General features: G+C 34.1%; 2 protein-coding genes across 3 annotated transcripts; both read left to right on the top strand.

Moving 5' to 3' along the window:
* Window positions 1-7,336: 7,336 nt before the first annotated feature.
* LOC111396399 lies at window positions 7,337-8,191 on the top strand. 2 transcript variants are annotated; one of them, XM_023022836.1, is made up of 2 exons: window positions 7,337-7,652; window positions 7,927-8,191. In XM_023022836.1, the coding sequence occupies exon 1, from the start codon at window positions 7,452-7,454 to the stop codon at window positions 7,623-7,625; it is 174 nt and encodes a 57-aa protein (XP_022878604.1). In that variant the 5' UTR covers window positions 7,337-7,451; the 3' UTR covers window positions 7,626-7,652; window positions 7,927-8,191. The 2 variants fall into 2 exon arrangements, 1 of the variants encoding a protein (XP_022878604.1); XR_002702998.1 differs by having other exon boundaries at window positions 7,339-7,710.
* Window positions 8,192-16,941: 8,750 nt separating this feature from the next.
* Window positions 16,942-22,748, top strand: LOC111396398. Its single transcript, XM_023022835.1, has 15 exons — window positions 16,942-17,101; window positions 17,183-17,342; window positions 17,438-17,489; window positions 17,584-17,623; window positions 18,425-18,508; window positions 18,911-19,023; window positions 19,114-19,179; window positions 19,283-19,425; window positions 19,645-19,738; window positions 19,831-19,892; window positions 20,366-20,470; window positions 21,617-21,692; window positions 22,016-22,128; window positions 22,312-22,371; window positions 22,461-22,748. Exons 1-15 carry the CDS (start codon window positions 17,014-17,016, stop codon window positions 22,564-22,566), a joined length of 1,362 nt encoding a protein of 453 aa, XP_022878603.1. The 5' UTR covers window positions 16,942-17,013; the 3' UTR covers window positions 22,567-22,748.
* The last annotated feature ends 547 nt before the right edge of the window (window positions 22,749-23,295 follow it).

Genomic DNA, 23,295 nt, shown 5'->3' with positions numbered 1-23,295 from the left:
CATCATAGATCAAATAAGAAAGTAATCCTTAAAAACTTGAGAATTTGTATGCTAGCTTGATATTCATGGCTCTATAAAAAATGTCATCGTCATAGAGTTTAAGTTCTTATAAACTTCTCTCTGACTACCACACAATTTTATATAAATAGAAAAATTAATATTTCACTACTCCAGCAATAATAAGATAATTAGTTAGGCATATGCCTAACTTTGTTATTGGGTTGGAAAAATATATTTGGGAGTGGAAATGTTACTTAAAAATGTACTGAATTTACCCGCTCCTCTCAGTGGTCAGGTATTAAGTTTACTCCCCAATGATCACCAGTTCGAATTCTCTTAGGACTACTGAGGTGAGTATTCGACTGTAAACTTCAAGGTCCCAGGAGATTAATCGAGGTGTGCGTGAGCTAGTTCGGACGTTCATGGTCATTAAAAAAAAAAAAGTATTGAATTTGAAACATAAAAATTGCAAAAATTCTTCCAAATTGATTCTTGCGAGATTTAAGGTAAAATCTTTCATGCATTCGTATTCAAATTTCAAATCAAATTGTGGGATTAATAATCCAAATTGTTATTGAACTTTGTAAAAAGTTTTTATGAGGTTATTGAATTTTAAAAACCATTCAAACCATTATTGAACTTTGCAAAAGATTTACACAGGTCAATGAATTTTGAAAATCATTCCATTTATCATTAAATTGTGCAAAATATTTTTATGGGGTCATTGAATTCAGTGATCCTTTGAGAAATTTTTGTAAAGTTCAATGACGAATGGAATGATTTTTAAAGTTCAGTGACCTCAAGAAATTTTTTTGCAAAGTTCAATTATTCTGTAAAAATCTTTTGTAAAGTTTAGTGATGATTTGGGTGATTTTTAAAGTTCAGTGACTTCGTGAATTTTTTTTACAAAATTTAGTGACCACTTTAGGTTATTAACTCGGAATCATATCCAAACATGAATTCAGTGTACAAAATTCAATTCCATCCAATAAATGGCCTTTTTATAAGTTGAAAAAACACAGCATACAAAAATATATATATTTTTTATAAAAGTCAATTTCTCGTTTGATACCATTATATAAAGATTTATATTTCTTCAAATTTATTTTAAACGGCATATTTTTTAATAAAATAATTTTGCATGTGATTTAAAATATATATATATATATATCACATATTTTTCGAAAAAATCATATCTACAGAACTTATTCTTTCGAAAGATGGGCTTAAACATGTGTGTGTTCTTTTGGGAAACTTAGAAAAAATACCCTCAAAAGTAGTTATCTTTTAAAAAATCATATGAAAAGTTTTTTGAAAGGAAAAAATATTGCGTAATATTAAAAAGTCACACAATGTCACTTATTATAAAAATTGTCACTTTTTAATCATAAATAATAAGGGCACAGTAACACTTTTAAAAGTTAAGTGTCATTTTTATTCAAAAAAATACATTATTAAAAAGTGATGAATATCACTAAAAAAAGGTGTAAAAATCAAGAAGGTAACTGAAAAATTGACAAATATACCAAAAAAAAAAAATTGATGAATTTTTTTTTTTAAAAAAGACAAATTAAAAAGTGACAAACAATCAAAAAGGGACAAAATTCAAAAAGTGATCCAAAAAAATGTGATAGAAAACGAAAAAGTGAGAAAAATTCAAAAAGTGACGAAATTAAAAAAAGAGTGACAAAAATGAAAGGGAAAAAAATGAACTAAACATATAACTTAAAACTTAATTTTAGAATCTCAACCTTACAGTTACACGTGAAACACATGACCCCATCACATGTTGTCATGTATGAGATCATAAATCACGATCGATTTGCATTGCCTAAATATCTTGGTACAATAGCGCAAAGTTACTTCTAATAAAGACTCTAGCTTCATTGCCCATTATTGCGGTTGCTCCTATTCTTAATATGCATCCATGAGAAGAGGACTAACCATTGGTTCTTCTGCAACGAGCTTCTTATTAGCATCATGAATAGAAAAATATTCAAAAGTATTGTGATCAAATCTTCTTGGAGGCTCGTTAAAATTTCCCTTTGGGACTTTCGAGAGAAGGGGAACAACAACTAAGGTATGGCATTAGGATATTCACCAAAAGGTACTCGGAGCGATGTCACACTTTTTGTCAATCCCCACAATTCTTTTGGGACATCCATTTGAGCGTATAGGTTTTTGGACATATTCTCCAGTACTATCGATACAAAAATCAACTCCCCCCGCCCCCTTTCTTTCTTTCTAATTCGTACTCAATATATAATTCCTGTATAAGAAGTTGTATCTTTTTTCACGAGTGATCTATTTGATTACACAAGGCTATATCACTCAAAAAGTTTCTCATTTTCTTGTATAAACTAAAATTAACAATACACGTGACAAATAAAAAGGTAACTCATCCCTTTCTATTGAAAAGGTGATTAAAGATTTATAACTTAGAAAGTTTGTAAATGGAGAGTCCTGGACTGATTATAAACCCAACAATCAACTTACTTCAAAATGGATATATATATATATATATATATTACATCAACTTCTTTTTGGTAGAGGTGCCCAACTCTCTAGATACGACCCTACTCCGCCACAGCATCCACCTCAGCCACGGCCACTATCAATGCCGCCCCGCCATGATCTGCTCCACCATGATGGCCACCTTGAAAATTGGGACAATCATAGGCGGATCCAGGCATGGGCTGGACCGAGCTACAGCCCGTGCTCGCCCATGCCCAGATCTAATAAGTCTTCCTCTTTATTTTTTTATTTTTTTGTTCAGCTCTTGTAAATTGAGTGACCAGCCCGTGTCCAGTAAAAAATCCAGCCCATGTCCAAAGAAAAAAAATGTGTAAGCCTAATCTAACATAAAAAGGAAATGGCCCATTGGCCCAAACATACCACCAAGTCCACCATTCATTTAAACCCAAATTAAACATAATTCTAAATTCTAACCCAAATTAAATTCTTCCATTTCAGATTACCAACTCGACAGGTCCAGAAGTCTACCATTCAAACGAAAACGAGAAAAGGACAAAAGGGAAAAGGCGATTCCTCTGTCTCCATTTCACCGACACGGCAAAATTTATAGAACATTAAGGGACCCATATGTTAGCGGAAGTGCGGGACAACCGAACAAACAAAGACAACGGCTTTTGAACTGGTAAGTGCCGTATGTCCCATTTCGAAGTGTAGAAATTCAATTGTAGTCTGTGGTTTCTTCGAATTTATAAATTGGACCTTTTTTATATATATATTTGTCGACCCATATGTTAATATTGATATTTATTGAATTATTGAGTATAAGTTTTTGAAAAATCATAGTTTTTAACTTTTTGTTTGCAGCTTGTTGAAATTACCCGATAATTATTTATTTTTTTAAGTAATTGAGCATTTTTAAATTTTTTGCTTTGAGTATTATATTAATAATTTGATATTAAATTTTCTGTTTTGAGTAAGTAACTGTGGAAGTCCATGCTAAATTATAATGCATAATCATTCTTTTATTGTTAACATGCTTAAATTTTGATTGAATTATTTTTCAATTTAAAAAATGCAGTATATTTTTGATTCCCGCAGGCCGCTGACATGTAGGAAAAGCAAATTGCAAAAGCTTGATACACTTCCTAGTCAGTAGTCTCTAGTAGGTAAATGTCCCCATCTCTCTACTTGTGGCCTTCTCGGCAAAATATTGAAGTAGTTAATTAATTATTGTTCAAATGTTGCATTGTCGGCTTAATAACTTATTGTTGACATGTTGATGTGGCCTTGCCGGCTTAATAACTTATTGTTGACATGTTGATGTAGCCTTGTCGGCTTAATGATTGTTGTTATTGCCTTGTCAGATTAATAATTGTTATTGTTGCCTTGTTAACTTAATGAATTAGTTTTTTTTATTATCGTTAGAGTGATATCATAGATGATTGATTTTTTTTATTTTTTATTTTTTATTTTTTTTGCAATTTTAAGAAGTTGAAAATGGAAGGTCAACCTCCTATCAAGAAGAATAAGAACTTGTTTTCGTTCTTCCAAAGGGCAAGTCGACCTACTGAAAATACAACTTTTGATGGACTAACTGAAGATCAACCTTCAGTTCGTCCAAAAGTCAAACATCATTCATCATCAAATATTGACATTGAAAGGGAATCGGGGAAAAGAAAGCAGATACTTGAATTTCTTTTTAATCTGCGGGATGAGATTAGAGTGGCATATCTAAAGGCTAGGCCTTTTCAACCAAAACTTGCTGAGTATCCTAAGACACAGGGAAAATCTCAATCTCGTCGCTTTCAGGCAAAATGGTTCAACTAGTTTCCTTGGTTAGAGTATTCACCTATGACAAATAGGGCATATTGTTTCTATTGTTATCTTTTTCGGAATGATGGTAATTCGTCCAATTGTTCGGCATTGATAACTTCTGAATATAACCAATGGAAAAGGGTTAATGACGGATCAAAATGTGTGTTTCTTACTCATTTGCGATCATCGGATCATAATATGTGTGAGAGAAGAGCTGAAGATTTAATGAAACCGTCTCAACATAATGATAAAGTGATGCATACCAGATCGAATGAAGAAGTTGAGAAACGTCGTTTACGTTTAAAAACTTCAATTTGAAGTGCTCAATGGCTAGCATTTCAAAGTTGTTCTTTCAGAGGTCATGATGAATTTGAATCTTCATTGAATCGTGGAAATTTTCTTGAAATGATAAAAATTTTGGCAAAAACGAATACAGAAATTGATAAAGTTGTGATGAAAAATGCTCCAAAAAATACCCAATACGTTGCTTCCAGTATTCAAAAAGAAATCTTACACATAATGACAAATAGAGTAAGAAGGATGATTCGTACAGAAATTGGGGATGGATACTTTTGTATTCTTGTTGATAACACAAGATGTATCTAAGAGAGAACAAATGACCATTGTTTTGAGGTTGGTGAATGATCGGGTTATTTTGACATCAAAAGTGTCAGTGACGCTAAAACATCAAGTCTAAAAAATGGGATTTCAAATGTTTTTGCTCAACATGAACTTCAAGTGGCAAAAATGAGAGGTCAAGGATATGATGGTGCTAGTAATATGCGGGGCGCTTGGAATGGACTTCAGGCATTATTTCTTAGAGATTGTCCGTATGCTTATTATGTCCACTATTTTGCTCATCGATTACAGTTGGTATTGATTTATGCAGTTAAAGAAGTTGATGTTATTGGGGAGTTCTTTTCTCATCTAGAAAATATTATCAACATTGTCACTTCTTCCCCTAAATTCATTATGGAGTTACAATCTGCTCAAAGGAATGAAATTGAGCATATGTTAGCTATTGGGGAGCGTGAGTCAGGAAGTGGAGCAAATCAAGTGGGTAATTTACAACGATCAGGAGGAGTTCTCATTATGACTCTATAAAGAGCTTGATAGATATGTATAATGCAACTTGCAAGGTATTTGAAGATCTTAGTGTTCATTGTCCAAATGGAAGATCTCGGGGCGAAGTTCATGGCACTTACAAACATATGAAAAGTTTTGATTTTGTATTCAGTTTGCATTTAATGCATACCATCATGAGAATAACCGATGTTCTTTGTCAGACTCTTCAAAGAAAATCGCAAGACATCTTGACTGCTATGAGATTTGTTTCTACTACAACAAAACTCCTTAACAAATTGAGAGATGATGATTGGGAAGAATTTCTCGGGGAAGTGAAAAAGTTTTGTGCAAAACATGATATTGAGATACCCGACCTAGAAAGTTTGTATAAAATTGGTCCTTGTCGTTCTCGCGATCCAATTATAATGGAGCATAATTATTACTTTGATGTTTTCAATGAAGCAATAGATTACGTACTGATAGAATTAAATACAAGATTTAATGATACATCAGTTGAACTTCTCAAACTCAGTGCAGCTTTGGATCCTAGAAATTCATTTGAATCATTTAACAGTCATGACATTTGTACACTTGCTGAGAAATTCTATCCTGCAGATTTTACTCAGCAAGATATTCGTACTTTGGAATATGAATTGTGACATTATGAGCTAGATATGAAGGCTGAATCTCGATTTCAAGTATCCACACTTGTTGAGTCATGTCGACAGTTACATGAGAGTAGAAGGTCGGAGACTTATATTATGGTTACTAGACTAATTCGTCTTGTGCTGACTTTACCTGTTTCTACCGCGACTACTGAGCAAGCATCTTCAGCAATGAAACATGTGAAGATGGAACTTGGTAATAGAATGGACGATGACTTTCTTGTTGATTGTATGACACTCTTCATTGAACGAGAACTTGCTCAAAAGATATATATAGATTCTGTTATAGACGAATTTTATGTTTCAAAACCTCGTCGAGAACAACTTCAAATTAAATGAATTTGACTTTAATGTAATATATAAATTTATTATATTGACTTTTAAATTTTAGCCCATGCGCTAAAAATTCCTGAATCCGCCCCTGGGGACAATGAGACATGGAAGAAAAGGTTGAGACTCGAATGTTAACACTCTTAAAAGGGTTTCTGTATCTTCTAATTAGAGAGGCAAAAATGAGAAATGGTTTGCTGAACTGAAATTGAAAGAGTGTAAAAATGTTGTAGGAATGGAAAAAGGAGTTGGGAAGTAAAGGTAATGACGAAATTGAAGGAATGAGATTTGTCGAGATTGTAGAATTTCATTATACGTGCTGGTTCCTAATTCTTTGCAGTAGTAATCGAGTTAATTGTTCCAATGGTCGCTGAACTTAGATCCATATTTTTTATTGATCACTGAAGTTTCAAATATCGAGTTTTGGCCGTTAAACTTTGAAAAATGTTATACATTACTAATTGTAAACTCGATTTTTTTTAAATTCAATAATTATGCTAATGAGTAACGTACAATATTTTTCAAAATTTAGTAGTCAAAACTCGATATTTTAAATTCCGGTGAGCAGTCGAAGATATGGATCTAAGTTCAGTGACCAAAACTCCACATTTTAAACTTTAGTGAACAATCAAAGACTAGGCCTAAGTTCAATGATCATTGATACAATTAATTCGTAGTAATTTGATAAAAAGAAAGATGCATTGGTGGGTTTGGCGGTTTTATAACACAATTAATGGTTTCTTAAAATATTTAATTAATTATTAAGGTATTAATCAAATTAGTTAAGTTTTATGAGTGCTATCTATTGCAAAGTTTAGTGAGCAACGGTAACTTTATTCAAATTTAAGTGAGTAATGAGTAACATTTTAAATTTCGATGAATAAGTAGTAATCTATAACAAAATTGAGTGAGCAAACGTGTAACTTTTTAAAGATCGATGATCAAATAGTAACCTATAATAAACTTCAGTGACCATTCAATAAAATATCTCGCACTAAAATCCCACGCGAAATCCCTCAAAACACCAGATCGACGAAAATCTCAAATCTTGCTTCAAAAACATTCAAATCTGAATTAAAATCAGCAGAAAATTCAGAAAGGATGGGATTGATTAAGAGCTGCTTTTCGTTCATGATGGGCACAGCCTTCGGAGTTTACGTAGCCCAGAATTACAACGTCCCCAATGTCCAGAAGCTGTTCAACACTGGCCTCTTGATCGCCAAGCACATTGAAGAAAATTACCGCAAGCCTAAAAAGCGCGACGTTGATGAATAGCACCACAAAAGAAGCCGCCTTCCACCCGTTAGTTGTTTTTAGTGTTTCGTTTTACAGGGATTTATGTGAAAGAAAATTAATGAAGGTCTTTTTTCTTTTTTTAAATTTGAGATTGGGAATTCAATAACTTGATGAGCATTTATTGTGAATTTTTATTAATAGTATTATTTATTGGATTAATCGCGTACATTTGAATTTTTTGTTTTATGATTGTGCTGATTATTTAACATGAGCAATAAATTGGTAGGCTATGATGTATTTATTAGAATTTAAATTTTTATAACCTTTGTTAATGTGTTAGGGAAGAAGAATCTATACTTGCTCCTCCATATTTGGAAAAGGGATCATTCGTATTTTAGTTCAATGGTTTCAGAGTGCTGGAAGAATCGTGCTAACCTGGGTTGTAATATTTTTAGAATATGTAAGGACGGTAGTGTGAAGGCGAGATTTAATTTTGTAAAAAGGGGATGGTGTTAACATTTCTTGATTCTCCTCAGGACAATATGTGCAGACAAGCTCAATTAAAGATGAGCCATTTTTGAAGGCTAGTGGAGCCCTTTTCTGCACCTGCTAGTATGATTAGCTTTTTACAATATTGCTACACAATTTTTAGAAGTTTGTTAATCATTTTTTCCCTATGTAGTGTCGGCTTTACTGACAAAATATTGCTGGAAACTGTTGTAATTGATGCAGCATAGTCATTGTTAATCTGAATGCCTCTTACGACAAACCAAAGCATGTCTTTCTGATATGATAGTCATGAATTCGTGGAATTTGTTCTTGAAAAGATTTGACTACCTAGGAGCCTTGTGCATTTGTTGAATTTGACCCTAGAACAATATTTGCCACCGAGAGTGAAAGTCAGTTGCTGTATATATGGAACTCTCACTTTTTTTTGCTAACTTATATTTATTGTTCTTCAGCCTTTTGAAAGGTAATTTTAACTGGAGTGTTGTGTAAGAATGCATGCTAAAATCAATATTTCTCGAATTATGTGAAAAAATGGACACCATGGTTTGTTACACAGTTTAGGTACTCATCAAGTTGAATTAATAAATTATGCTCTAATCATCAAACTAAACCAATGAAGGTTTTTCCGTTCATAGTTGCTAGATCATTAGTTGGTGAAGACTGATTGGTAATGGATTGTTTAGTTTCTAAATTTGATAATCTGTTCACTACCATAAATTATCTGGGAATCTTTCTCCAGCTTGTGATTTTGATGTCAATTTAACTTGAGAGGTGATGATATTCATCTAGTTTCTAAAGGGTTTAATATACAAAGTGAAATTCATGTGTGATCTTATTGGCTGGCCAATTAGCCAATACACTGTACTAAATCCTTCTTAACAATGTGGTGACTATTGCCGTAGTGTTGATAAATGGGTTCAGTATACCCTTCACACATGCGTTTTACTTTGTGGTGCATGATTTTGTGATCCAACCCACCTGTTCTAGTAATCCATCCTCTTAGTATTTTGGGTTTCGTTCATTGATTTTCTGTTCAAGAAAATCCATTTTTGCATATTAACAGGCTTAAAAGTTCTTGGATAATGTCATTCATAACCACCTAGGATACAATAAAATTTTAGGATATTTTTTTCAATATTTTCTTTCTGGGCTATGTATGTTCCTTCGGTAAAACTTTTAATGTTCCTTTTTAAAAGTTAGCGGATGGTTGATCGAAGATAACTTTTCTTGAATATTGACAATGGTTTATGGTATTCTACATCAAATTTACACGTGAGTCTGATCTGTTATTTTATATGTCGAATGAAATGATTACTGATTAGTTTCACTTGTGAGAGGGTTTATTAACTTTAGCCAGTATGAATTTTACATGAATATGGATTCTTGAAAATGACAATGAATTTACTTATGTTGTTATCCTGCCATAAATGATACAAGCTTGTACAAATGGGATTCATATTCTGGCCATGCATCTTTGCAGCATTTTTCTCGCTTGTCTGTGTGCTTTTACCTTCATAGTAACATGATCATTACATCCTACGGAAACATTAACTTTGACAAAATTTCAAATGTAATTTATTTTACAATAAAGCTTCTTGTATACCATGGTGTGTAAGGATTTTTAATTAAAGATGGGCTTGTATGTGTGAATAATTATGTGTTAAATTATAGGTTATCGAATTCGGTTGAGTCCAATTAAAGTGATCTAATAAGGCTTCGATTTTGGGTTTTAATGTATCCAATTAAAGTATGGGTTCACATGTGTAGAGATCGGGCACAAGTCCTAATTCTATGATGGGTCGAATTAGGTCAAAGGCGTCCCTACATAAATAGGTTATGGTCCTCAGATCACACGCAATTATTATTCATTCTCTACTACATCCCATCACAAAGAGTAAAAGGAGACTGCGTGTAGATTTGGGAGACTATACCGCGAAATTCATATTGCATTAATCATGTCTGATTCAGATATGCTTTCGCTTTAATTTTTGTATTTCTTAATGATTTAACATGAAAGATCCGGAAATTTAAAGCACTAAATTATCCAACAGGTAGTATCAGACCCTCTTCATGTTGAATCATTGAGAATCAAAAAATTTTAGTTTGGTTCTTGCAATATATTTTGAAATTTTCAGATTTAACAATTTTTGGTTATATATTTTGTTAAATTTGAAAATTTTTTGCGGTATAATTCTTGTTATTTTCGAAATTCGGATTAATGGTTGAAAAAATTTAGATTTGAAATTTGGATTTTTTTATTCAGATTACAGTACAGTTTTTTTAAAAAAAAATAATTTTTTAATATATTCCGGCTATGACAGGGCACAGTAAATTAGGAAAGTTGAGGCCCCTGGTTGCAATTAGGGTTAGGGTTATAAAATTAAGATTTTAGTCCCTAACCTTTAAGTTATATTAAGTTTTGGGCATTTAAGTTTTGGATTTAATAATTCAGTCCCTAAGGTTTTAAAATTAATTAATTCGGGCCATTAAAGTTTTGAATTTATAATTAAAATCCTCAAACTTTAATTACTAGTTCAAATTAGCCCCCTAAGTTCATAATTAATTCAAATTGACCCCTAAAGTTTCAAATTTTTAAAAATTTGATCCCTAAAGTTTTGAATTAGTCAATTTTGGCCTCTAAAGTTTTAAAATTTGTTCTAATTGATCCTCTAAAGTATTGAATTAATTAATTATGGTCCATAAAGTTTCAAGTTTATTAATTTCGACCTCTAAAGTTTGGAATTAATTAATTTTGCCCCCTTTAAGTTTTGAATTATTAATCCTAAGGCCCCTAAATTTTAAAACTAATCAAAATACAAAACTGGTGATTCTCTTTTTCAAATTTTGGTACTAAGGACTATTTTAAGAGATATAATATTCGAAAGTTGGTTAATTGAAGCAACCTGTTGCCAAAGCAACATCTCTTGTGGAAATTGACTAACTTAGAATATTAAAAGGTATTTGTGCATGTGTTATTCATGGGAATATTGGTTGGCCCAAAGGAAGGTCAATATTTAGCCGAATACACGTGCACCTGTGGTGATAAATGTGTGACGATTATTTGGTTTAATGAGTGACCAATAAATCGATCCAAAGAAACGTTTGTTGATTGACACGTTGTTTTATCGTCAATGTTTAATCACTACGCCAAGAGTATCGCTTACAAGTCAATATCTCTGTTCAAAGACTAGATATTGATGTTGTGCTTGGTATCTTGTGATGGGCCCTACTACTATTTGATATTATTATTATTTGCATATTAAAGATATTCATGTGAGCTATTCATAATAAATGTTCTCTAATTTAGTTTCAGGTTCTGCTGCTAATATCTCTGCTAGCATCAATTCAATTCCAATGTTAAATGGCACAAACTTCAGGGCATGGCAAGAGAACGTTATGATTGTTCTCGGAGTCATGGACCTAAACCTTGCTTTACGGATCGATCAACTTGTTGCACTTACTGATAAGAGTACCTCTGATGACAAGAGGGAGATGGAAAAGTGGGAACAATCGAACTGCATAAGTTTAATGGTCATGAAGCGTGCTATTCCAGAAGCATTCCGGGGCACTATGTCTGATAAGGTGACTACGGCTAAGGGTTTCCTTGAGGACCTTGAGAAGAGGTTTGTCAAGAATGAAAAGACTGAAACAAGTACACTTTTGGAAAATCTTGTCTCAATGAGGTATAAAGGGAAATGAAACATTTGAGAGTACATTATGAAAATGTCTCACATTACTTTAAAACTAAAGGCACTCAAGTTAGATTTATTTGAAGACTTGTTAGTGGACTTGGTTCTAATATCCCTTCCGGCACATTTCAGTCAATTCAAGGTGAGCTACAACTGTCAAAAGGACTCATGGTCCCTTAATGAGCTCATCTCACACTGTGTCCAGGAAGAGGAAAGACTGAAGCATGAGAAGACAGAAAGTGCTCATTTGGCCACCACCTCTAAGGACAAAAGGAACAAGAAAAGAAAAATTAATAAGGAAGCTGCGGGTATGGTACCGCAAAAGAAATAGCATAAGGAACCAACTGAAGGCGATTGTTTCTTCTGTGGAGTTGCAGGTCATAAGAAGAAGAATTGCACCAATTACCACACATGGCGTGTAAAGAAAGGTACTTTTCTTCATTTGGTTTGTTCTGAGGTTAATTTAACTTCGGTACCTAAACATACACGGTGGATAGATTCTGGTGCAACAACTCACATCAGTATGTGTATGCAGGGTTGCCTGAGTTGTTGAAAATCAAGTGATGGTGAAAGATACATCTATGCTGGCGACGACAAAAGAATGGAAGTAGAGGCAATAGGAAAATTTAGATTATTGTTAAAGACTGGATTTTATTTGGATCTTGTTGAGACATTTATTGTACCGTCTTTTAGACGAAATTTGATTTCTATTTCTGTTTTGGACAAATTTGGTTATACTTGTTCATTTGGAAATGGAAAATTTAGTTTGTTTCATGATTCAAAATTGGTTGGTTCTGGTACTTTATCAGGTTACGATAATCTTTATTCAATTGATACAATTGCTTCTTATAATGAAACTTTGCATGTAAGTACTCGAGGTGTAAAGCGAAAATTAAACGGCGATAATTCTGCCTCGTTGTGGTACAAGAGATTAGGTCACATCTCCAAAGGAAGAATTGAGAGACTTGTGTCTGGCGGGATTCTCGACTCTCTTGACTTCACAGATTATTATTTGTGTGTTAACTGTATAAAGGGAAAACAAACCAATAAAAGGAGACTTCAAGCCAATAGGACTTTGGACGTCTTAGAACTTATATATACGGATATTTGTAAATCATTCCCTACGGGTTCTTGGAATGGTCAACAATATTTTATAACGTTCATATACAATTTTTCAAGATATGGCTACATATATCTCATTCATGAAAAATCACAGTCACTGGATATATTCAAAAACCATAAAGCTGAAGTTGAGAACCAACTCGACAAAAGAATTAAAAGCGTCAAATTTGACTGTGGGGGTGAATACTATGGCAGATATGATGGTTCAGGTAAACAGCGTCCAGGACCATTTGCTAAATTCCTAGAGGAATGCAGTATCATCCCACAGTACACTATGCCGGGTTCGCCCACTATGAATGGTGTTGCTGAAAGACGAAACAGAACGCTTAAGGACATGGTGAGGAGTATGATTAGTCATTCTACCTTACTAGAATCTCTCTGGGGTAAAGCATTAAAGACTGCAGCTTATATACTCAACAGAGTTCCAACTAAGGTATTGATAAAATCTCATATGAGCTTTGGACGGGCAAGAAGCCTCGTTTGAAGCATATACATATTTGGGGGTGTCTAGCTGAGGCAAGGCTCTATAAGCCAAATAAAAAAAAACTGGACTCAAGGACCACCAGTTGCTATTTCATTAGATATTCTGAAAGGTCCAGGGGTTACAAGTTTTATGATCCCACAACTAAGGCAATTTTCGAGATAGGAAATGCTAGGTTCTTTGAGGATGTTGGGTTTGCGGGGGGAGAAAGGGTTACAGGCTTTGTCTTTGAAGAGGAATATGTTGAAATTCCTCCAATTGCCATTGACAATGATCAGGTTTCTATCCCTGATATTGTTCAAGAAGCAACTCTGGATCAAGACAATGTCATACCTCCCTCTCAAGATCAACAAATTGTTCCAAAAGAACAAACTCTACAGCCTCAAGAACCAATGCCATTAAGAAGATCCACTAGAGAGAGGAGAAGTGCGATTTCAAATGATTACATCGTATTTCTTCAAGAACATGAAGTTGACATTGGAATAGTGGAAGATGATCCGATCAACTTCCGTCAAGCCATGAAAAGTTCTAACTCTCAAAAGTGGCTCGATGCTATGAATGACGAGATAAAGTCCATGAAGGACAATGACATATGGGACCTCGTTCCATTGTCTGAAGGTGTGAAACCCATTGGTTGCAAATGGATATTTAAGATCAAGAGAGATTCGAAAGGTGATGTAGAGAGGTATAATGCTCGTCTTGTCGCAAAGGGCTTTACACAGAAAGAAGGCATCGATTATAAAGAGACTTTCTCTCCGATTTCTTCGAAAGACTCTTTCAGGACTATAATGACATTGGTAGCGCATTTCGATCTTGAGCTAAATCAGATGGATGTTAAGACAGCGTTTTTCAATAGTGACATTGATGAAACAATTTATATGGTACAACCAGAAAACTTTGTATCGGACGATGCAAAGCAAATGGTTTGTAAATTAAAGAAATCTATCTATAGACTCAAACAGGCATCTCGTCAATAGTATTACAAGTTTCATCAGGTGATCATTTCATTTGGCTTTGAGATGAATTTGGTCGACGATTGTATATACCACAAGTTCAGTGGGAGCAAGTATATTTTTCTGATTTTATATGTCGATGACATATTGCTTGCCAGCAATGATATAGACTTATTGCATGAAACCAAGAGATTTCTAGCAAAGAATTTTGAGATGAAAGATCTTGATGATGCCTCTTTTGTATTAGGAATTCCGATACACTGAGATCGTTCTCGGGGTATTCTTGGATTATCACAAAAGAGCTATATCGAAAAGGTACTTAAAAGATATGACATGCAAGATTGTAAACCATGTGACACCCCTGTGGCTAAAGGAGACAAGTTCAGCCTAAGTCAATGCCCTAAAAATGACTTGGAAATTAAAGAAATGCAGAAAATTCCTTATTCTTCAGCTATATAGAGTCTGATATATGCTCAGGTTTGTACGCGTCCGGATATAGCGTACATTGTTGGGATGCTAGGGAGTTATATAAGTAACCCGGGAATGGATCATTGGAAAGCAGCCAAATGGGTCATGCGGTATTTACAGAGAACAAAAGACTACATGCTCACATACAAGAGATCGGATCAGTTGGAGATCATCGGTTATTCTGATTCCGATTTCGCGGGATGCCAAAATAGTAGGAGATCCACTTCAGGCTATATTTGCCTGCTTGCTGGAGGTGCTATTTCCTGGAAGAGTGCTAAGCAGACACTCATAGCTACTTCCGCCATGGCAGCGGAGTTTATAGCGTGTTATGAGGCATCAAATCATGGAATATGGCCGCGTAATTTTGTCATTGGGCTGCGCATTGTGAACAATATAGAAAGACCACTTAAGATATTTTGTGACAATAAATCAGCAGTGTTGTATTCCAATAACAACAGGAGCTCGACAAAGTCAAAACACATAGAGATCAAGTTCATTGCTATTAAAGAAAGAGTTCAGAGTGGACTGGTGTCAATAGAGCATATTAGGACAAACTCCATGGTTGCGGATCCGCTTACTAAGGGATTGATACCCAAGGTCTTTCATGAGCACACTGCTCATATGGGTGTAATGTCTCTTGAGGATATCTAGTTTCAGTGGAAGTTTGTATTTTTTTGCTTTTCATATTGGACACATGTACTGTTATTTTGGATACGGTTTAAAGTTAAAGTTAAAGTTAAAATTATTTTCAGTTATAAAGTTATTTGGTTAATTATCTCTGAACTCGTTTAAAATGATTTCACTAAGGTATTAAGGTGGACAAGTTGGAAATAGGCATGTTATAGATCACATTACATGTAATTGTCATGCTACACATCCATGCTTGATCCATGTCATTCAGTTATATTGATATACGTGACCATTGATAGGTTTAGCTACGTGAAAGTAGCGAAAGTCGCTTTGATCCTATGTTGATATGATTGATGGACGGGATTGTTTGGGGATACATTCGGTAATGATAGGAAAATTCTGAGTACTCATAAGGTTATGTTTAATGCACAATTATAAGGTGACACATATAGCCCAAGTGGGAGATTGTAAAGATTTTTAATTAAAGATGAGTTTGTATGTGTGAATAATTGTGTGTTAAATTATAGGCTATCGAATTCGGTTGAGCTCAATTAAAGTGATCTAATAAGGCTTTAATTTTGGGTTTTAATGTATCCAATTAAAGTATGGATTTACATATGTGTAGAGACCGGACCTAAATCCTAATTCTATAATGGGCCGAATTAGGTCAAAGGGCGTCCCTATATAAATAGATTATAGTCTCCAGATCACACGCAATTATTCATTCTCTATTGCATCCCATCACAGAAAGTAAAAGGAGACTGCGTGTAGATTTGGAAGACTATACCGCGAAATTTATATTGCATTAACCATATCTGATTCAAGTACGCTTCCACTTTAATTCTTGTATTTCTTAATGATTTAACATAAAAGATCTGATAATTTAAATCACTAAATTATCCAACATGGTGTACAACTCTATCACAATGTCAGGAGGCCCACATGAATATTATATTTGTGGATCTCCCATATTGTGAGAGAGGTGTATGTGTGTACAGCAATAAGTGTTATACACCCAATACAACTGTTTATTTTATTATAGGAAGTGATTGTAGGGGCCTGGGGGAAGGAAACGCAGTCACATCCACATGTATTTTGTTTTACACTATTTTTTTATCCCCAAGTTTTGCATCCAAAAAAAAAAAAAAAAATGAAAATGCTATGCTCAATTTGTTTGAACTAGATGTTATTTTCCTGTCCTAGTTTTGTTTCGAAAATATGTATTAGCTGTTTTATTCTCCTTAAAGGTGTCTCGTGTGGCTCGATGGTGTAGTTTATTTGTTAGATTCCATTAGGTAGAGTTACACGACAAGGTTAATTTCATCAATGCTAAAATATTCAATAATAGTACGAATAATTCAAGTAATGAAAAATTGAAATTTGTATTTAATGTTATGATAAAATGTAAATAATTAAAGAATCATTTAGAGCCTAATTTTAAAATTTGATTCTCTACGATAAAGAAAAGATAGAAAGGGATGCGGTTGTCATAGAGTTAATAGGTTTGGGGTGGTGCTGCGATTTTCTCATTTTTAAATACTCTCACAAATCGCAGAAAAGATTTCAATCAAGTTATGGGGACGAGAACAAATTTCTACAAGAACCCTTCTTACGCCTACAATAAACAGTTCAACCTGAACTCTGTCCTTCAAAATCTTAGAGGTAATTTCGATTAATTTTGAATTTTCACGTTTGCTATGGGCGATCTGGAAATAGTTTCGCATATATAAATTCTTCTCTCAGCTTACAATCTCGTCACTGGAAATGCTCCTCCGGCGGAAGAACCGGCCCCCGCCGTTCATCGGAAGCGTCGCCGAGAGCATCGGCCGCCGGTGGATCAAGAGAATGACGTAAAGGAGAATGCTGGACCTATGTCTCACCAGGAGTATATTCAAAAGCAGAGGTGAAATGAGCATGAGTTCTTTTATAAAATTGACGTATCCTGAGCTTTAGTATTATTTTTTCCTTTAAAATTAATATTTTATATTGGATGAACAGGAAGGAAACTGACTCTTTTCCTCCTTATCAAGAGTTAACAGCAGATATACTGGTACTGGCTGTTTGCAACTTTGTATAAATTTGTTACCTCAAATAGATTGATATGCTTAGCTGAATTGATGCCTATTGGTGTTGTATTGTTGTAGGAACCTTCAAGTTCAGATACAAATGTGCTGGGGCATGGAAGTAAGTTAATTTATCTTCTGTCTTTTTTTTCCTTGAAAATACTAAGTTTCGAAAGGTTTTGCTCTTGAAATAAAAATGAAAAGCATAGAATGTTTGAATTTGGCAGTCTTTCTGCTAGGACAACTCTTATTTGTAACTAAACTGTATTATGGACCATGTTCATGCAATTACAAGTGTAGTTGACCTGTGAGTGAATGAATGTGTACATCAAAATACAGGGATACATGCAAAGGCCAAGGAAATCAAATAAATACTGCAAAGAAATCATAACTAATTAGGAAGAATCCTGGCCGATTCCTTCATTGAAATTATAAGCATTGAGCATGTGTTAAGATATCAATCATGGGATGGTGTACTGTTCGAAGTTTACCAGTCCTCTTGAACCTGTGACCTTGACATTGGAAATGCGATCACTAAGCCATAAAGCCAAGGAGGATGGGTCTTAAGTTCGAAAATTTTATATTTGCTGTTTACATATAGTTTGATTAGATGTAGTCTAGCTTCAATTTGAATACTCAAATAGTTGCTGTAACTGCAGCACAATGTGTTTATGAGCTTTATGACTTCTCATTGGATAGTTTCTCTATATCAAATTATAGGAAGAATCCTGGCGATTGTCACTCTTTCTTCCCGTCTATTTTTCATCATGTTAATATACTCTCCCTTTTTTGTGCCCCCCCTTTTTTCCAAGCAAATGATTAGCTTTTATTTTCTCGTTCTTTTTTCACATGCTATTTACTAGTTTTTATTTCTATCTAAATTACTGTCCTGTGAATGAAAAGTATAAAAATACTTTTACAGAATGTGAAGAGAATGAAGGCCCTTCTAGCAATTTGGAAGTGCCACTTGATGCTAAAGAGGGAGCACAGTGTTTTCCAATTTCTGGTATGTTATCTTTTATGACTCCTGCTGATTTTTTTTGTGCTTTGTATGTTACTCCTTTGTTCTTTACTTAATGAAAATTTACATACCGTGAGCACAATGAGAGCTGGTTGGGTTGTTTTATCTTTAGTATACATGAAAATTGTTTCTTTTAGAGATAAACATATTTATTGCAGTTGACTGCAGATTCTAGGTAGTGGAGTACGTTTCTGTTTTCTAGTGAAGTTTGTGTTGATTGAATAAACAAATTGAACTTTCTTCTTTTTTCTGATTCCATAATTTCAATATCATAAACCTGTTGGGCTGGCTAAATCTGATGTGCTGAAATATATTTTGCAAAAATCTTAGACAGCTAGAAATTTGGTGCAAATTATGTTTTCATATTGTTGTCCCTATGATCTTCAGGTAGCAAAGACCAAAAAGATCAAATCAAGACTCGCACTGAGCAGAGGTACCCTCATCCAGGAGAACCTGTATGTGTTGTATGTGGGAAGTATGCTGAGTACATATGCAATGAGGTAGGACCTCTGGTGTCTTTGTTTACATACTCTTTTTATGCTTCAATTTTTTCATTACCTGGATCATGATTTTGTGTGGTCTGCATGTAGACAAATGATGATATATGCAGCATGGATTGCAAAGCTGAACTTCTGAATAACCTTCAACTTCACCAGGTTTTAATTATTTGTGTTTGGCCATTGTTATATATATGGGTGTATGTTTATCCTTTATTCTACTTCTGCAATTCAGAATTCCTTTCTCTATAATATTTACCAGGGACTCCTGAGTGGCCAATCCCCCATTGAATTCTTCTCGTCACGTAGATGTACATTGGAGGTGCCTGAATCAGGAGGGGACACTTGGGATTATGATCGGCATTGCTGGTCTAAGAAGATATCTGGTCTCTGTACTTATAAATGGTACATTTTAGTATATATTGGCTCAGCAGTGTGTATGCTTTGAAAACAACTTTTTAATCACAAAGAAGCTTTTATTTTACCTAATTTGGGAATTAATAAAAGGGTTCTACAATGTAACTTCTGTCATACTAGGGTAAGCTAGATTTTGCCCATATGGTTCCAACACTGATGATTATGGTCATGTTTTATGGTTGTATTTAAAACGTTTTGCTGTCGCAGTTGGAAATGTCAAAAGCCTGGGCATCTTGCTGAAGATTGTTTGGCAATGACATCTCAAGGGGAATCCAGTCTCTCCAGTAAAACACACAATCAGGTAGTTTTATCAAATGTCAATGAAGAGTTCATAGTTAATCTGCTGTTGGGCAATATTAATTTAAATGTATAACTGTCTACTTCCTTGTACAGGTGGCCGTGATTCAAAATAAATCCAATAATGTATCAAGAGACCTACTTGATTTATATAAAAGGTTGCTCAATACCTAGTTTATCCGTATATGTCTTTGCATAGATTTCAAATACCTCCTCCAGCTGCTCTTCCAGAATGAATTCATATTTTATTTTTAATTTTTTAAAATTTTCTTTTGCTTACTGTATATTTGTTTTGTAAATTCTGGTGGGAGGGAGATCATGAAACAATCTGTTTGAACACCTAAAAATAAATCGATTGATACATGTGTGCAATTCATATCAAATGTGAAATAATTAAAATCAGGAATTCGGTTTAAGCCCTCGTTTGGCCCCATTATTTGATGTTATAATTTTTGTAATAGTGTTTTTTTGGAGAATGTGGTTGAAAAAGAATGAAAGGTTTTTGGTTTATGTGTAATATTATTTTACTGGAGAATGTGTTATTAAAAAGAAAAAAGAGAAAAATGTATTATAAATTTAATGGGGCTCAAACGGGTGCTAAATGTTCATGCTGGTCTCCTTGTCTCTGCAGATGCCACCAGATTGGAAAAAATTTCTTGGCTGCAAAGTGCAACTCGTGCCGTAGGTCAACAACTTTAGCCACGTGCCTTGACTGTGATAATGTCTTTTGTGATAGGTAAGCAAAATTATTAGTTTTTTTACTTTTCCTTGACAAATTGAAATAATGCAATGGGTGACATGCTTTACACTCTTATTAATTTTCTCATTCTTTGCCAGGGCTACTGCATATCTGCTGTTGTCCTAATTAGTATGAGAGTAACTTTAATCTAACTGGCAAGTCTCAATTGGTTTTTGCCTTTTAGGTTCTTGTGCTGTATTGCTGCTGTTAGTAAGGTGTGTTTTGGGTGGTAGATTCTGGCTCATGTTTGAAAAACTTAAGGGATACTACTTCAGTATTTAGTCAATTTGTATAATGAGATAAATTGGTGGAAGTGTTAATACATCGGGGAAGACTATAAGGCACTGTATGTTCTTTGCCCTTTCTATATTAAAAGGGTAAATTAGGGGCTAGACTCCCCAACTTATTTGAATATGTGAATTTGGGTCACCACTTAACAAAAATCGTCGATATAGACGTTAAACTCGCATGCGATTTTCAATTGATCTAGAGATAAATGTTAAGTGGTTTGACAATTTCGCCTCTAGCTGTGATTCATATGAAAGTCACGTGCGATGTTAACATGTATGTTGATGGTTTCAGTTACTTGGGACCCAGATATGCCAATTAAAATTGGCTGGGGACACAAAAGGGCCGAAACCTCACTTTTGAAGTTTGAGGACTCGTTTCTGCTTCATGTGATAGATTGGGGAGTCCAGCCCTAATTTCATCCATATTAAAATGGAACTACTGGACAAAAATGCAATCTTTATATCTTTTATTGATGGTACATTATTTCTGATCATCACTTTGTCAGTGCTGGAAATATTTGTTTGGACATCATTTTGATCTATTTTTGGTCATCAGTGTGTCAATGCTGGAAATATTTGTTTGGACATCCTTTTGTAGCTGATATAAACTTAATACATGATATTTTTTACTTTCGTTTGGGTAATTAGTTCTTGTTTGGGAGAGATTAAAATTGGATTATAATGAAGAGGAGTAATGGACCCCGCGAAATGTATGAATAATAAGTGGGTAATGATTGTGGTTTTATTGTTGAAATCAATGTTTGACTTTGACTTTAAATTATCATGAAATTATTATGTTTCGTAAACATGCAATTGGAAAGAATATACTAATTGATTATCTGAATATTTGCAGCGCAGGGCATTTGAGTGAACATATCAAGGAGTACCCGTCTCATCGACAATATTATTCATATAAATTAAGGCGTCTGGTAATGGTTTACACATGCATCTGCTTCTTTATACAAGTAAATGTCTCTCGTTAATTAGGGAGAATTCGGCGATTGATTTAGTTCTTTCAGAACATCTGAAAGCAATGCTTAATTTAGTTATTAAGTTGGAAATATTATCTTTGGATCGTTTGGGAGTGAAGTGGCTAAATCTTTTCTTCTTCATTTGTTTCTTTTTGGGGTTCACTTGAGTAGGATAGCTGGACTCACAACACATCCAAAAGTTGAAGATTAACTTTTTGGTTCGTTACAAATTGTAATGTTCTAAAATGAAATATTTTAAGAATCCGTTATACTTCATACAGGTCAAATGCTGTAAATCAACATGCAAGGTGACGGATATCAAGGATCTCTTAGCTTGTCAATATTGTTTCAATAAAGCATTTGACAAGTTCTATGATACATACACTGCAACATGGTAAGGGGAGAAATTCATTTTACTATTCTTCAGAGAAAATATTCTTATTTTCTTCCCCGCAAGGAAATTGGATTTTCTTATTCCTTGTTCATTTTTAGGTTGATATTTCGCTTGACATATGTTTCATTCATAACGTTTAAGTTGCATGTTCTTGGTTTCATTTGAGCTCATTTTCGCTGGCAGGAAAGGATCTGGATTTTCAATCATTTGGAATTCTATTTGTTGTGAGGATCATTTTGAATGGTTAGTATGTGTTTTTCCTTCATGAATGTGTATCTTGTTCGTTTTCAGTATCTGAACTGAAACATTTTGCAATGCACGTGCTGCCTCAGGCATAGGATGAATTGTTTGAGTGCAGATGTTGAAGACAGTGCCTATGTTGTGAAGAAACATGCCCAGAATAAGAATTATGTACAGCTGAGTGACTTCATCTTTTGAAGAGGTAGCCATGGAATTGCTTCTTTCTAACTTATAGTTCGGGATTTAAGCCTGTAGAGATGATAAATCTTTTGCTTGTAAATTCAATGAATGAATTTACCCACGACTATCTGCAATCGGATCATGAAATAACAATATCTGAGCAAATAATACCAGTTAGGAAATTTTGTGTAAGTGCCTAATTTGTTTTTCCTTTTTATGGTTATTTTCTCCTCTTACTTTACCTTTTTGTTTTACATTTTTTTTTTTTTTTTTGTCTTAGACAATATGTAAAACAAAAAGGTGAAGTAAGATACTAAAATCAAATACCCTCCTGGCCTTGAACCAAGATACTAAAATCAAATACCATATTGACCTCATTGCACCATCAGTTTGATTTTTATCCTATTCGGGTCAATTAAACCTTTCGAATTGCCATCCCTAGTGAGTGGGGTTCGAGTGATGCTGGGATCTGGTAGTCTAGGTAGTGGGTGGTGGTCGGTTTGTGAGGTAGAAGACGACGGTTCATGGAGTGGACGAAAATCGCTCATGGCAGAAGACAAAAAGAGTGAGAAAAATGTAAATGCATTTTCAATTTTATGTTTTAAGAAATATTTTTTAAAAAAAAATAATAATAATAAAAAAAATAAATTAAAAAATGGGGAAGGTATTTTCAACAATTTCAAAACAAAGGCTCAAAACACAAAACCTAAAATGAATTCAAAACTCAAAATAAAAAATTTGAAATAC

This window comes from Olea europaea, chromosome 6 (genome assembly GCF_002742605.1).
Source record: "Olea europaea var. sylvestris chromosome 6, O_europaea_v1, whole genome shotgun sequence".
In the NCBI taxonomy this organism is placed as follows: domain Eukaryota; kingdom Viridiplantae; phylum Streptophyta; class Magnoliopsida; order Lamiales; family Oleaceae; genus Olea; species Olea europaea.
Note: the sequence above shows the minus strand (reverse complement) of the source record. Positions and strands in the feature narration are given on the sequence as shown.

What these genes read in the sequence shown, in the direction of transcription:
- LOC111396399 (XM_023022836.1), top strand. Translation starts at nt 7,452, where the DNA reads ATGGGATTGATTAAGAGCTGCTTTTCGTTCATGATGGGCACAGCCTTC.
- LOC111396398 (XM_023022835.1), top strand. Translation starts at nt 17,014, where the DNA reads ATGGGGACGAGAACAAATTTCTACAAGAACCCTTCTTACGCCTACAAT. An exon ending in TGTCCTTCAAAATCTTAGAG is followed by an intron (nt 17,102 to 17,182) that starts GTAATTTCGATT and finishes TTCTTCTCTCAG; the next exon opens with CTTACAATCTCGTCACTGGA. An exon ending in CATATAAATTAAGGCGTCTG is followed by an intron (nt 21,693 to 22,015) that starts GTAATGGTTTAC and finishes TACTTCATACAG; the next exon opens with GTCAAATGCTGTAAATCAAC.